At 53.4% G+C, this 12,287-nt stretch overlaps 1 protein-coding gene across 6 annotated transcripts in view; it reads right to left on the reverse strand.

Annotated features, from left to right (window-relative positions):
• The window catches only part of LOC128337906 (mevalonate kinase-like), a 185,308-nt gene that overhangs the window by 86,592 nt on the left and 86,429 nt on the right, over nt 1-12,287 (reverse strand). The window contains exon 11 of one of the 6 annotated variants that reach the window (XR_008312465.1): nt 11,445-11,625. The exons of 1 other annotated variant lie outside the window; for it this stretch is intronic. Coding sequence is in view for 2 of the 5 variants with exons in the window: in XM_053279575.1 (XP_053135550.1) it covers nt 11,480-11,625 (146 nt within the window). In the remaining 3 variants the exon portion in view is untranslated. Of the gene's footprint in view, nt 1-11,444; nt 11,626-12,287 lie in introns of those variants that run through there. 4 more of the 6 variants (XM_053279568.1, XM_053279572.1, XM_053279573.1 and 1 more) reach the window with 4 other exon arrangements.

Genomic DNA, 12,287 nt, shown 5'->3' on the forward strand with positions numbered 1-12,287 from the left:
CTGCATGCCAAGCAGAGGCTGCCCCACTGAGCGACAGCCCCATCCCCAAAGGACTGCCTTCTACCGAGTCAGACCCTTGGTCCACCTAGCTCAGAATTTCCTACACTGACTGGCAGCAGCTTCTCCAAGGTTTCAAGCAGGAGTCTGGGTTTTGCTGGTGACTGGCATACAGCACCGGTGGGGCAGGACGAGGGGGCTTCACAACGTTCATCATGAGGCAGGAGCCCTTGCTGGAAGCCGCTCACAAGCCCCAAGGTCTTCCGTGTCTGTAGTGCCTTCCAGAAGATGTTTGGCCCTGCTGATATTTGCAACAAGCCATCTGAACACCTTGCACCTCTCTTTCTCTGAGCGAGGCAAGCGGGTTACATAAAGTGCTACAGCTAGAGGGGCCAAGCAGAGCGCTGTCTGCTGGGTGTGCAATGCATCCTGGGATGCCTCCTTCAGTCCTTGGAGGACCCAGCTTCCTTTTCCCATCTATGGCTGCAGCGACTGTCTGGGTGGTGAGTTCACAGACCCTCCGCTGATCCCCAGTGGGACTCATACCGTGGCAGGGAGGGGGCCTCCATTGCTCCAGAGCACTGCCCTTCTTCACCGAGTCCTGTGGAGTTCTTGGGACCCAGGGCTGAGGCAGCCCGACCTCCAACCTCTGCTCAGGTCTCCACCGGTTCCTCTCCTGCTTCCCGGAGACCTGGGGTGCTGTTTGCACGCAGAGCCCACCAGCAGCAGGCAGCCTCTCTGGCTTTTACGGCTCTGCCGTCATTTTCACAGCAAGACGCCGGGCCGCTTCCGATGGAGGAGAGCAGCTCCACAGATGCAGAGAGCCTAGCAGGAGGCAGGGGCAGATCCGCCGATCAAGAGAAAGGTTGATTTGCGGTGGGGGGGGGGCGGTGTCCCACTGGAAAAAGAAGGAAGGGGGATCCAGTGATGAGCAACAGCTATCACTCTGTGGGGATGCAGATGCTCTGCATGCAGATATCTCAGGTTCAATCCCAATTAGAAGGATCTCAGCTAGCACAGCTGGGGGGAAACCGAAGCCCGTTCACACGATCAAAAGCTGGGCAGGAAGAGTGTCCAGTCAGGATTCCAGATGTAAGAACATGAGAACAGCCCTGCTGGATCAGGCCCAAGAAGGCCCATCCAGTCCGGCCATCCTGCTTCCCCGCAGTGGCCCACCAGATGCCTCTGAGAAGCCCACAGGCAAGAGGCAAGGGCATGCCTCCTCTCCTGCTGTTGCTCCCCTGCAACTGGGATTCGGAGGCATCCTGCGTCTGAGCCTGGAGGTAGTCTATAGCCATCAAGACCAGTAACCATTAAGGTCCTTCACACAATCATCTGCAGGTGGTTTGTGGGAGGAAAGAGCTCCTATCCTGATCCTCATGATCCATTTGGGTCTGGGAACTCACCACCCAGACGATCATTGCAGCCATAGTCTCCATTATGGAAAAAGGAAGCTGGGTCCTCCAAGGATTGAAGGAGGTGTCCCAGGATGCATTGCACACCCACCAGACAGACAGTGCTCTGCTTGGCCCCTCTAGCTCCAGACCTCTATGACAAACTGGCAGTCAGCTGCTAGGAGTTGCAAAGAGAGGAAAGTACCGGCAGAGGAGCTAACGCCAAGATAGGGCGGCTCTTTTTTTTGTCCCACCTTGGTAAAAACTCAGGCCCAGGATCTGGGCTACCCACATTTGAGTGGGCTGAGTGGAAGAGCTTCCCGCAGGTTCTCACAGGCAGGACTAGCTGGTTTTGCTGCCTCCTGCCCTCCCATTCTTGGCTGTGTGAACGGGCTCATTGACAGACCTCCGCAACATCAGGTTAGGCAGAGCAGCAGCCTGGCTTAATAGCAGGCAGCTGCCTCTGTTCAGTGAGAGCTCTGCCTCCCTCCCCCTCCCCCCCCCACGCTCGGAGGCTCCTTCAAGTCAGAATTCCCTACATGCCATCACGGTCTGACCCAAATAGCGCTAATGCCATTCCCGTGTCGTTCCTGTGGCATTCTGCTCTTCTGATTGAATATTTATACGGAGTCGGGAACCATGTGTCTTCCGAGGCGAACACGGCTTGCGTTGGGTGGCTGATTGAGATTTCTGCTTTCTGGGGAAGGCGCATTCACGGCGGGAGACGGGAACAAAAGGGACGCCAGCACAAGGGACCCCCTGGCTGCCGCCCCACTGGGATGCTGCCCATTTCTGAAGCAGTCCTCTCGCTGCCGGGCTTTCGGATGGCAACGGAAACAAGTTGGCAGGTCCGGGAAAGCTGCTTCTTGGGAAGCGAATAAAATGAAGCTACACAGCCAGCCAGTGAGGGCCACATTCAGGCTTTCCTTGGCACAAGGCTGCAGAGATGTGCTGTCCCGGGGCTGGAAAACGAGCCCAGCTTTGACCCTGCTCACCTCTCCCAGCCCCCTGCTCTGTGGAACAACGCCACCCCGTCCCTCTTGCTGACCCATACGCTGAGGACCTATATGGTACCAGCCCCTCTCAACCCCTGCCCCTCTTCTCCGGCCATGGTGGCTGTGGAGGAAGGGAGATGTGGTCCAACAACATAGGCAGACCCCGGACGGAGCCAACGAGGGATTCGCCGACCTCGGTTCCCCCTCTGCACCTTTCCAAAGCCTTCCACAGCTACAGGTAAACCAGCACTAAGGAAAGAGCAAAATATTGAGCCAGGAGGCCTCCTCAACACCTTACAGGTAAAAGGTCAGGATTGGCACAGCCAGTGATCACCTTGATGATTACAGTCATTAACTCTCTCCCAAATTCCCCCCACTTTTATCTCCTACTTCAAACAAGTGAGCCAAGAGGTTTCTGGGATTCCTGCCCCCCCCTTTCCCAACCCCCCCCCCATTACAGCCTCAGTGTAAAAACTCTGGACAAGGAGAAAAGTGCAATTATCTATGTGTGGGGGGGGGGGTTGAGTTTGTTATTTTGCAAAAAAAGAAAAAGGGGCAAATATCTATTTATTTCCATTTCTGGGAAAGAGCAAGGGGTGAACTTCTTTCCACTCCTAAGCATATTCTCTCTCTCTCTCTCTCTCTCTCTTCCTGAAGCATCCATTATCCACAGCTGCTTAATTGAAGTGTCGCCTTTGCTGCTGGAGTTAAAACAGCCTAAAAGCTCCAGCCCATGGGAAGCCGGTGTGCTCCAAATTGATTCACTAGGAGGGAGGCCTTAATTACAGATGCTTCTGTGGGCACCCGCTTCATGGCCCCCGGACCAGGATGTGGGCCATTCTGCCTTAAAAGGTGTTGATTAGGCGCCACTTGATGTATTAAATGGGCCTGAGTGCGAGGAAGATGGAGGTGGCAGGTCACCATAAAAGATGGCCTCCGCCAGCATGCAGGCTTACTGGGAGCGTGTAATTTCCAAAAGGAATCATTAATAAATAACCGGCGGGGGGTGGGGGTCTGAGGCAAAAGCCTGGTGCGTTTGGGCCCCAAGTAATTCCATGGGGGTGACAGACAAGCCCTCTCTCTGCTTCCCTCCCTCCCGTGTTTCACAGATGAGAGCTCACTTTCAAGACCCCACTTCTCACACCGTGGATTACCAGCCAAGGTCTTCCCAGTTATTCATCACCAAAGGCTCACTCCATCTGCCGTGTGCTGCAGCCATTTCTTCTGCAGTCACCTGCCTTCCTCTGGTTTTAAAAGGCAGGTGAAGGCAGGCGTTGGGGTTCAAGAATGGCCAGCCAAACCGAACCGTCGTACAACAGATGAGTGCTGCACAAAGTGGCAGGCATGTGCCCTGCCTGGTAGCTCCGTGTCCACGTGGACGTATTTACACGGGAGATGAGACATGAAGTGCTCCAGCTCTCCGACCAAGGTAGCAGCTCACATCAGCCAAAGTAAAAGAAGATCACTGTCCTGCCCCAGGTGGGAGTTGATGGCCGAGCCGGGCTCTTTGCTGAGGCAGGGATCTGGATGACGCTCAGAGTCCTGGCAAGGATGCAGGTCTTGGAGAGTTCCGAGGAGAGCAAAGCCAAGTAAAGCGCTCAGGACCTTGGAGAGCTCTGAGAAGGCAAGCACAAGATGGGCACAACAGAGGAGACTGGATGCGGCTCTAGCAGATGTCTGGATCTGTCTGAAGATTTTTAGAGCAGCTGCACAGACTGAGTGGTTTGGCTCCATCCCTTCCTGTGCCTTAAAAGGGACCTTGCCCAGTGTCGGAGGCACTAACTCTGGTGGCCCTGGAGGATTCCTGCTGTGACTGGCAGGTCTTCAAGGGACTCCTCCGAGCCAGAGGACAAAGGCAGGGCTGTATGCTCAAGCTGCAGCAGAGGAGTTGGATCTAGTTTCTCCTGTTCCCTTGGTCCCAGTGGCATGGGGTGACCCGGGGTCTGGGTCATAAGGTCTTCCTGCCCTCTCTCATCTCCTGAACTGTTCACCTGGTCTCGATTGGCCAGGGTGGGTGGGGGGTAGTATCCCTGAATGAATGCTTTCCTAGTATATCTTTGATGATATCCCTGCATGCTTTCTCAGTATATCTTTAATCAAATGAACCTCCCGTCTTGGCTATTGCCGAGCAAATGAATAAAACAAAAAGCAGGTGGAGCAGAGCCTCGAGCACTGCAGAACAGGAGGAGGCCTGAGCAGGGGTATCTGGCATGGAAGCAGGGAGTGTCACATGCACATTCCTATTTCCATTTGCGCAATGTTGGAGGGCATGAATGCCTGGTATAAGTATGCCCACACAGTCCTTCTTGAACCTGCCCAGCTCTGGCGAGAGACGCCTGCAACAGACCCAGCTGGAAGATGCACAGAAGACATGGAAGCTCTCGTTACCTCACAACCATCCTGCTTCGCATGTTCCAGTGCCGAGTGCCAAGGAAATAATGGCTCGCACGGATGCTCCAGCCTTGCCCTTCCCAGACTGCAGGTTCCCTCCAACGACCACTCCTTCCCCTGATGAGCTTACCAGGCCAGCCGGGCATGCGCCATAAACACGGCACCGCCTCTGAATCACTCCAGTAAATCAATTTGTCAGCACGCAGCTCCCCAATTAGCATTAGCCGGTATGATTACTCATCTTCGCCCTGCAAACTTCTGGGAATTAATCAAGGCGGCAGTGGGCGGGCGAAGGTCATCCTGAGGTTGGGCTGCCCCAAAAGAGCTGGGGGGGAGGGAGCCTCCATCTCAGCAGTTGCTCCCCTAACCCAATTTTTGGGTGGAGAGGAAGCTCAGTGCATCTTTTTCTCTCAGTCCCCGATTGTGCAGAGAGACAGAGGAGGCTCTGCCATGAGGCACAGGGAGGTGGCTGCCTCGGGTGGCAGGCTTTCTGCACATGACGTGGGGGGCGTCTGTCCCGTCTTATAGCCTTCTGAGCAAGGGAGGGAGCTGTCCAGCAGCTCAGCAGCCAAAGGGCCCAGAGTTGAGCAGGAGAGGAGAGGAAAGCAGTGGCCGGTGAAGAACTGGAGGCCCTCCGCCCCAGTTGCTGCGGAGCAAACGGCCCCTTGCTCCCCTTCCTGCTTTGCTTTTATTTAATTTATTATCTATGTATTTCTTACATTTATAAGCCGCCCCATCCAAAGGCTCTGGGCAGTGTACAACTCACGACGACTCACAACCTGGAAATGGGGCCACAAACTTGGGCAGGACACACCTCCTCTGATCCTAACGAGAATCGGGCCAACCACCAGCCCCGTGTCTGAGCTTCAGACTGGGCTCCCTGCTGTGGCCGTTCCTGAGGTGCTGCTGGTCATCGGGGGGCTGCAGTTGGGAGAAGAGCCCAGCAGGGGCCACCTGTGCCCCCTAGGCAGCAGGTTCCCTGGGTGGGGGGGGTGTCCTTGGGGGTGCTTTCAGGGCTCCCCCCAGAGCATCCTATAGGAATATTAATGGATCGCCTGACTTGCCTTTAACCAGGGCTCGGCACAGTGCTGCTGGCCAGTTTTAGTATGGGAATCTCTGAACTGTAGTATCTGAGATGCAGATCTGTATTTGTTTTGCATTGGTCTTCCCCCAGGTATGGCTTATGGGGTCCAATGGGTCACTGGCTCCACCACCACCCCCAAGCAAGAGAGGGAACTTGGAACCTAGATGCTCTTCCCAGAGCGGCTCCATCCCCTGAGAGGAAGATGTTATAATGCTCACCAGTCTCCCATTCAAATGCAACCAGGGAGGGCCCTGCTTAACAAAGGGGACAATTCATGCTTGCTACAACAAGACCAGCACTCTCGGCCTAATCTACCACACAGGGTTGTTGTGAGGATAAAAATAACCATGTAGCCCACTCTGATCTCCTCAGAGGAAGAGAGAGATATAAACGTAAAATGTAAAATAAAGCCACCATTTTCTACCTAGTCCCATGTGATGGACCTCAGGCTTCTAGTAAAAATAAATAAATCTGAAATCTCAAATCTGCCTGTCCTTGCACAGAGTTACTGTGGAAGCAAACCCAACGGTGCTGGGTTACCACGATCCAGCAGAGTAGGGTGTGGGTCTCCCTCTCGTCCTGGATGAAACCTCGGCTACTTGGAATACAGACCACATCAGTGCCTGCTCTTCAGCCTTCCCAAGGGGGGCGATGGTTGTGTTTTAGAACAGAGAGAGAGAAACCCATCCTGGAAAGGCAGTTGATGGCTAATCAATTTCCCGGAGTCAGAAAGAGACAAACTGTCCAAACGCATCAGCCTTTAAACACCACCTTCCCTAATGTAATTTTACAATTTCCTATAATTGAGTCGCTGTGTAACTTCCCCGCTCTCTCTCCCTGGTAATTACATGGAACAAGATCAACTCCGTTCGCCACCATGCTTGAAGTGGCTGCCAGGGAGAAGCTCACGGATCACAAAGGACTCTATTCCACCGCCATCCTGAACCTTCCCAGTGAGGAGCGATGCACTCCCTCACAGACTCCTGCCTGAAGCCTTGGAGGAGCTGCCGCCAGTCAGTGTAGACAATACTGAGCTCAATGGACTAGAGGTCTGATTGAGTATAAGGCAGCTTCCTTGAGGGATGGGGCCTTAGCTGAGTGTTGGAGCCTCTGTTTGGCATGCAGAAGGTCCCCGGTTCAATCCCTGGCAGCATCTCCAATAGGGCTGGGAGAGACTCCTGCCTGTAACCTTGGAGAAGCAGCAAATCCTTTGCACCTACCCAGTGGGGGTAAAATCCAGTGCCTTCTGCCCGAGCCTTTGGGTTAAAATACTGGCAATTTGGCTCTGGCAGGCAGAACACCTGTGTCTGCAAAGTGGCGTAAGTAAACTGCACTGGCAGCAGATGGCTTGTGCGGATCATGGCAGAGAATTGCCTGATCGGTGAGGAATTTGCTTATCCATTTAGAATTCAGCATCATTCAGCTGCCAAATTGGCGGGATGCAGGGAGGGATATAAATCAAAGCACAGGGCTGGGGGGAGGATGAAGGGAATCAGGGAGGAAGAGGAGGAAGAGAGGAAGAGAATGTGGGTGTTCTGAATCTGCGAGAGGTGTGACTTGTGCAGAATGCTTGTCTGGCAGTTGGCGAAGAGGGGTGGCTCAGAGGAGGGCAGGGCTGTGTCTTGTATGGGGTTCAGTACAGAACTGACCATTTGGGGAATTGCAACTTCCATTTAAAACAAAATTACACAGAGCCAGTTTCTAGTCCTAAAGGGATAGGCAAAAAACATGCAAGGCAGTGCGTGCCTGCTGGAACTCCAGATCGGGACGGGAGAGTTTTTCCCCATCACCCGAGGGTGGCATTGCACCAGTCAGCTTCACCTGCTTATAGGCGGAGGCTGCCCTGAGCTATGGGGGTGTCAGGAACTCATCAGAGCCATTAACATGATTGGCGTCAGGGACTGGAGCCTCTTACCCTAATTTGGGAACCATCACGTGTGAGAGAAAAACAAGCTGGGTAGGATGGTTTCCTTGCCGACCTCGTTCCAAAGCTGGGGAGGGAATCTGGGTAGGGCAGCATCTCCAGGTCAGGCTGGGAAGCACTCCTGCCCGGAACCTTGGAGAGCTGCTGCCAGTCTGGGTAGACAATACTGAGTGAGATGGACCAAGGGTCTGACTCAGTAGAAGGCAGCTTCCTCTGTTCCAATGGACGCTAGTGCTGACCGTGTGAACTGCTCTTCTGTATTACAATTTTAATGCATTGAATAATTCAATGATAAGAAAGAAGCCTCTCTGTTCATGCTCAGAGGTGCTCCTGTTATTCCGCAGGTTTCACCGTTGAACCGGACTTCCATTCCAAACGGGTTCCAAGGCTAAGACCCTCCTAGCTGCCGAGGATGGCATTGGCCCCTTCCTCCTCGAAGCTCCCTTCTGGCCACGCTCCGCAGACGCAGGCAGACTAGCCAGGATCCCACAGGGATTTAGCTGTCCACTGGGCCACACAGGAACACCCTGAGCGGCCTCCTTGCCAAGCAGAGCCTGTGTGTGCCGTGGGTGGCACACCAGGCACTGAGTCTTCTCAAGGTTAGAGCTGGCAATTAAGGACTGGAATTTGCATGCAGCAAAGGACTCCAGCTAATTACAGGTTGAAAAGGGAAATGATTTCAGATAGGATTGTTTGCAAAAATCAGGCCGCAAAGGGGGGGGGGGTTGCCTTCCATTCCGGCACCTGCCAGAGTTAACCCTTTTGCTTCCCACATCTGGGCAGGGATTGAAGCCACGAGGCAGAGACTCAGGGACGAAGAGGTTCTGGTCAGGAGGACATTTGCAAAACATTCTGGCAGTGTAGAGGAGTGTGTGTGCATGTATGTGCACGTCTGGGACCCTGTCATGGAGGTCCGTCAACATGCCTCGGAGGCCGGAACGCAGGAGGACTCATTGCTAGATCCGAATGTACAGACTGTCAGACTTGAGGAAACAGCTCTGGAGAAAGGCGAGCCCAGGCAGGCAGGGACTGGCATTGCTGCTAGTGCAGAGTGGCCAACTCTGGCTGAAGCGGTTCTTGGAGATTTTTTCTCTCTAAGGTTCCTTTCTTTCTAATATTTTTCACACCAAGCCATCAATATCTACAGGACTGCTTTCAAGAGCCACTTAGAAAGACTGTTGAAAGAGAAGGGAGGAGAGAAGGTCTTGGGGAAGTGAACACGGATTGTCCTCTTTGCTAAGCAAGGTCTGCCCTGGTTTGCATTTGGGTGGAGGACTACATGTGGACCCGGGGACGGGCCTTCTCCATTGCTGCCCTGAGGCTCTGGAACACGCTCCCTGCTGAAATAAGAGCCTCCCCATCTCTTACAGCTTTTAAAAAAGCAATCAAGACACGTTTGTTCATTCAGGTTTTTAATTAGATACTGTTTTAATAGTTTGATGGTTTTTAATAGTTTAACATGGTTTTAAATTTTAAATTGCTGTTATGTTTTAACCTTTTCATGTGTTGTTTTTATTGTATTGTTGTGAACTGCACAGAGACTTGCGTTTTGGGCGGTATACAAATATGTTAAATAAATCAAACAAACAAATAAATAAAATAAATGTGAACGCTGTTAAGAGATGCCGCTCTTTGGGGATGGGGCTGTAGCCCAGCGATAGAGCATGTGCACGCTAGCAAGCAGAAGGTCCCGGGCTCCGTCCCTGGCAACATCCCCAGGCAGGCCTGGGAAGGGCTCCTGCCTGATACCTTGGACAGCTGCTGCCAGTCAGTGCCATACTGAGCAAAGAGCCGACCTCAAGCAGAGTGTCCCACGAACCCTTGGAGAGAAGATCTCGCTAAGCTGGTTCTCACAACCAAAACCAGAGTCAGAGGAGCATCCAAGCAGGCCCTCCGAGTGCGCTGCTGAGAGCCGGCAAAAGTCAAGGGAGGAGGAAGAGGAGAAGGGAGGAGGGAGCATGTGCTGGCCACGATCCGGGTAGGACTGGGCGGGGTGTGCTTCTCCTCCACTCTGGTTACAATGCCAGATGCACCATGTGGGTGGCCAGTGCCGCCCCCCCCCCAGATCGCGGCTTGCACATGGTCACTCCCCCGGGCCGCCTAGCTTGGTTTTTGCCGCGATGTGAAAGGTTCTCAGGCAGGCGAGCGCATGCGCATGTGCGGGTCTGGCTGCCTGGCCGGAGGCTGACGCTGCTCCTGCTCCTCTGCCTAGCCAGCTTTGGGTCGTGAGGATGGGCCCTGCCGTTTCCAAATCATGACCGAGGCACCAGGCAGGGCCCTGGGCAACTCCGTTCAACTGGCTCTCCTTGTTTGAGCGAGAGCAGGGTGACATTTGGCAAAAGTTGCTGATGAGGGATTGAATGATTAATTGCCATGGCAACCATCCTGGGTTTAATGATGGGGATGAAACGCTGCTGCCTGCTCATAAGACAAAAGCCCAGCCTTCGGAGGAGCAAAAGGGCAAATTAGGGGCCTGGTGGATGTTTGGAGCGGGGGGGGGGGAGTTGTGCGTGAGGAAGGAAGGGAGAAGAAAGACCCCAGCCAGAGAAATTGGCCGTGCGCGCTCGTAATGAGAGGTTAACGGTGTCCCTGAAGTAATTACAGCCAATTGAAGAGGTAGTTCGTAATTCAAGGATTACACTTAACGAGACTCACCTGCGGCGTTGCCATGCCAACGGTGCTGCCGAGGATCGGCAGGCGGAAAGAGGAGGACGATGCTCCTCATCCTCGCTTGAGGGTTTGGGGGTGAAAACAGGCCCCTCTCCACCCCCACCCCACCACCCCCATCCCCGTCCTTGCCCCACAGGCCCTGTCTGCTCTGCAGCCCACTGAATTTTCAGCTGGGGCCAGGAGCAGAGTAACAGGGACTACAACGCCCATCATCCCTGGCTGCAAGGGCCTTTGGCTGGCTGTAATCAGCAACACCCGGGGATCCCTGCTATAAGGAACGCTGGTCAGGAGCTGCAAGTTTGTGTTCACACACATGCCGACTGGGAACTAGAGACTATGGGGATGGCCTCACCCTTCAGCTTGATCTCCTTCCCCATAGCCGCTCGATAGGAATGCTAAACAGAACCACCATGCACAGTGGCATGTTACAAGGCTGGCTTTGAGCCTGTGCAGAGTGCCTTTCCCCCTAACCACGGAGGAACTGCAGCCTGTCCCTGCACTCTGCATCAAAGAGCAGGGCCTCCTCGCAAGACACATCGTAGGGCTCCCTTCCACCCCTGAGTCCTGACTTCTCTCGCTTCATTAACTGAGCACCCTTCCTTGACAGCGTTCGGAACACACAACGTAAAAACACTCCCTGAAACACACAGTTTGCGACTGGACTAAACTGCACCCGTACTCAGCCATTTGTCGGGGCTGGTGAGCAGCTCAGCCTGTCCTGAGTTGCTCGGTAAAAGATATACAGAAAGGAACTTCCACCTGGTAGAACCTGATTGGCTGCCTGGTGTCACCTCACCTGACTCCTGCTAAGCTGGCAGCTGCAATACTGCCCTCTGGCCACCCACAGTGGCGGCGCTGAAGAGCAGTGCATTTACAGCTCTCTCCTCTTACAAGCTGCCATGATGGCACAGAAAGCGAAATTCTGGGAGTGAAGTTTTGAATTCTCTAACAAAGGGTTAAAAGTCCAGGTTCCCTGCAACCATACTCACCACTGCTTTTAAGAGGGTGGCGGTGGTGTCCTTGCCTAGGCAGCTCCCATCCATTTTGAGGCTAAGGCAGAAAAAATCCCCAGTGGCTTGTGCCCTGCCGGGGTCAGCACCAGGAGCTCTTGGGCAGACACACCAGATGCAAGGGACTGGTTTCTTCCCATCAATCGCAGTCTACAGACCTCTGTTTAAAAAAAAAAAAAAAAAAATCTGTAAAGCCTCCAAGTACAGTATCTTTAATTATTCCATCCATAAATGATAAGTACCATTCATTTTGAGGCTCTCATTACAAATTTATATCGCTGTTTAATGTGTTCACTAACATCAGACGTCCCATGGTTCCCCCTGAAATATTGAGTGAGACTTTCTGGGAAAGGCAAGTGGAGGCAGAATACATGGTGATGATTTCAACTTTTATTTTCAAAGAAGAAACAGGATGAACCACCCTTTTCTTAAGCCCTGAAAAGTTGCTCCTTTAGAAAAAGAGAGAGGTGCTCATCGAGAAATATAATGTTCCTAAAGGTTGGGGGAAGCCCCACATTGAATAAACCTATAATTCTGAGTGCTTCCCTGCACATATAAGAGGTGCTGGGGTTTGAGCCCAGCTGGAAATCAGTGAACGGGAGGAGCTGCTTAGAAGGCATCCTCATACCAGAGACGAGGAGCAAGAGCTGAGGCTGAGAATTTAAAGGGTCTGGTGGGCAGGGATTGGCCCTTGGAGGTCAGCTGACTGTATGCTCAGACGGGTTGGGACTGCAGCCTAGATGGCACCCTTAAGACACAATCTCCTAGGCTTGCCATGAGAACAGGCACTGGTGGTGCGGGCGGTAAGGCCCCGGAGATCGG

The sequence above is a fragment of the Hemicordylus capensis genome, chromosome 15, assembly GCF_027244095.1.
Source record: "Hemicordylus capensis ecotype Gifberg chromosome 15, rHemCap1.1.pri, whole genome shotgun sequence".
Lineage (NCBI taxonomy): Eukaryota > Metazoa > Chordata > Lepidosauria > Squamata > Cordylidae > Hemicordylus > Hemicordylus capensis.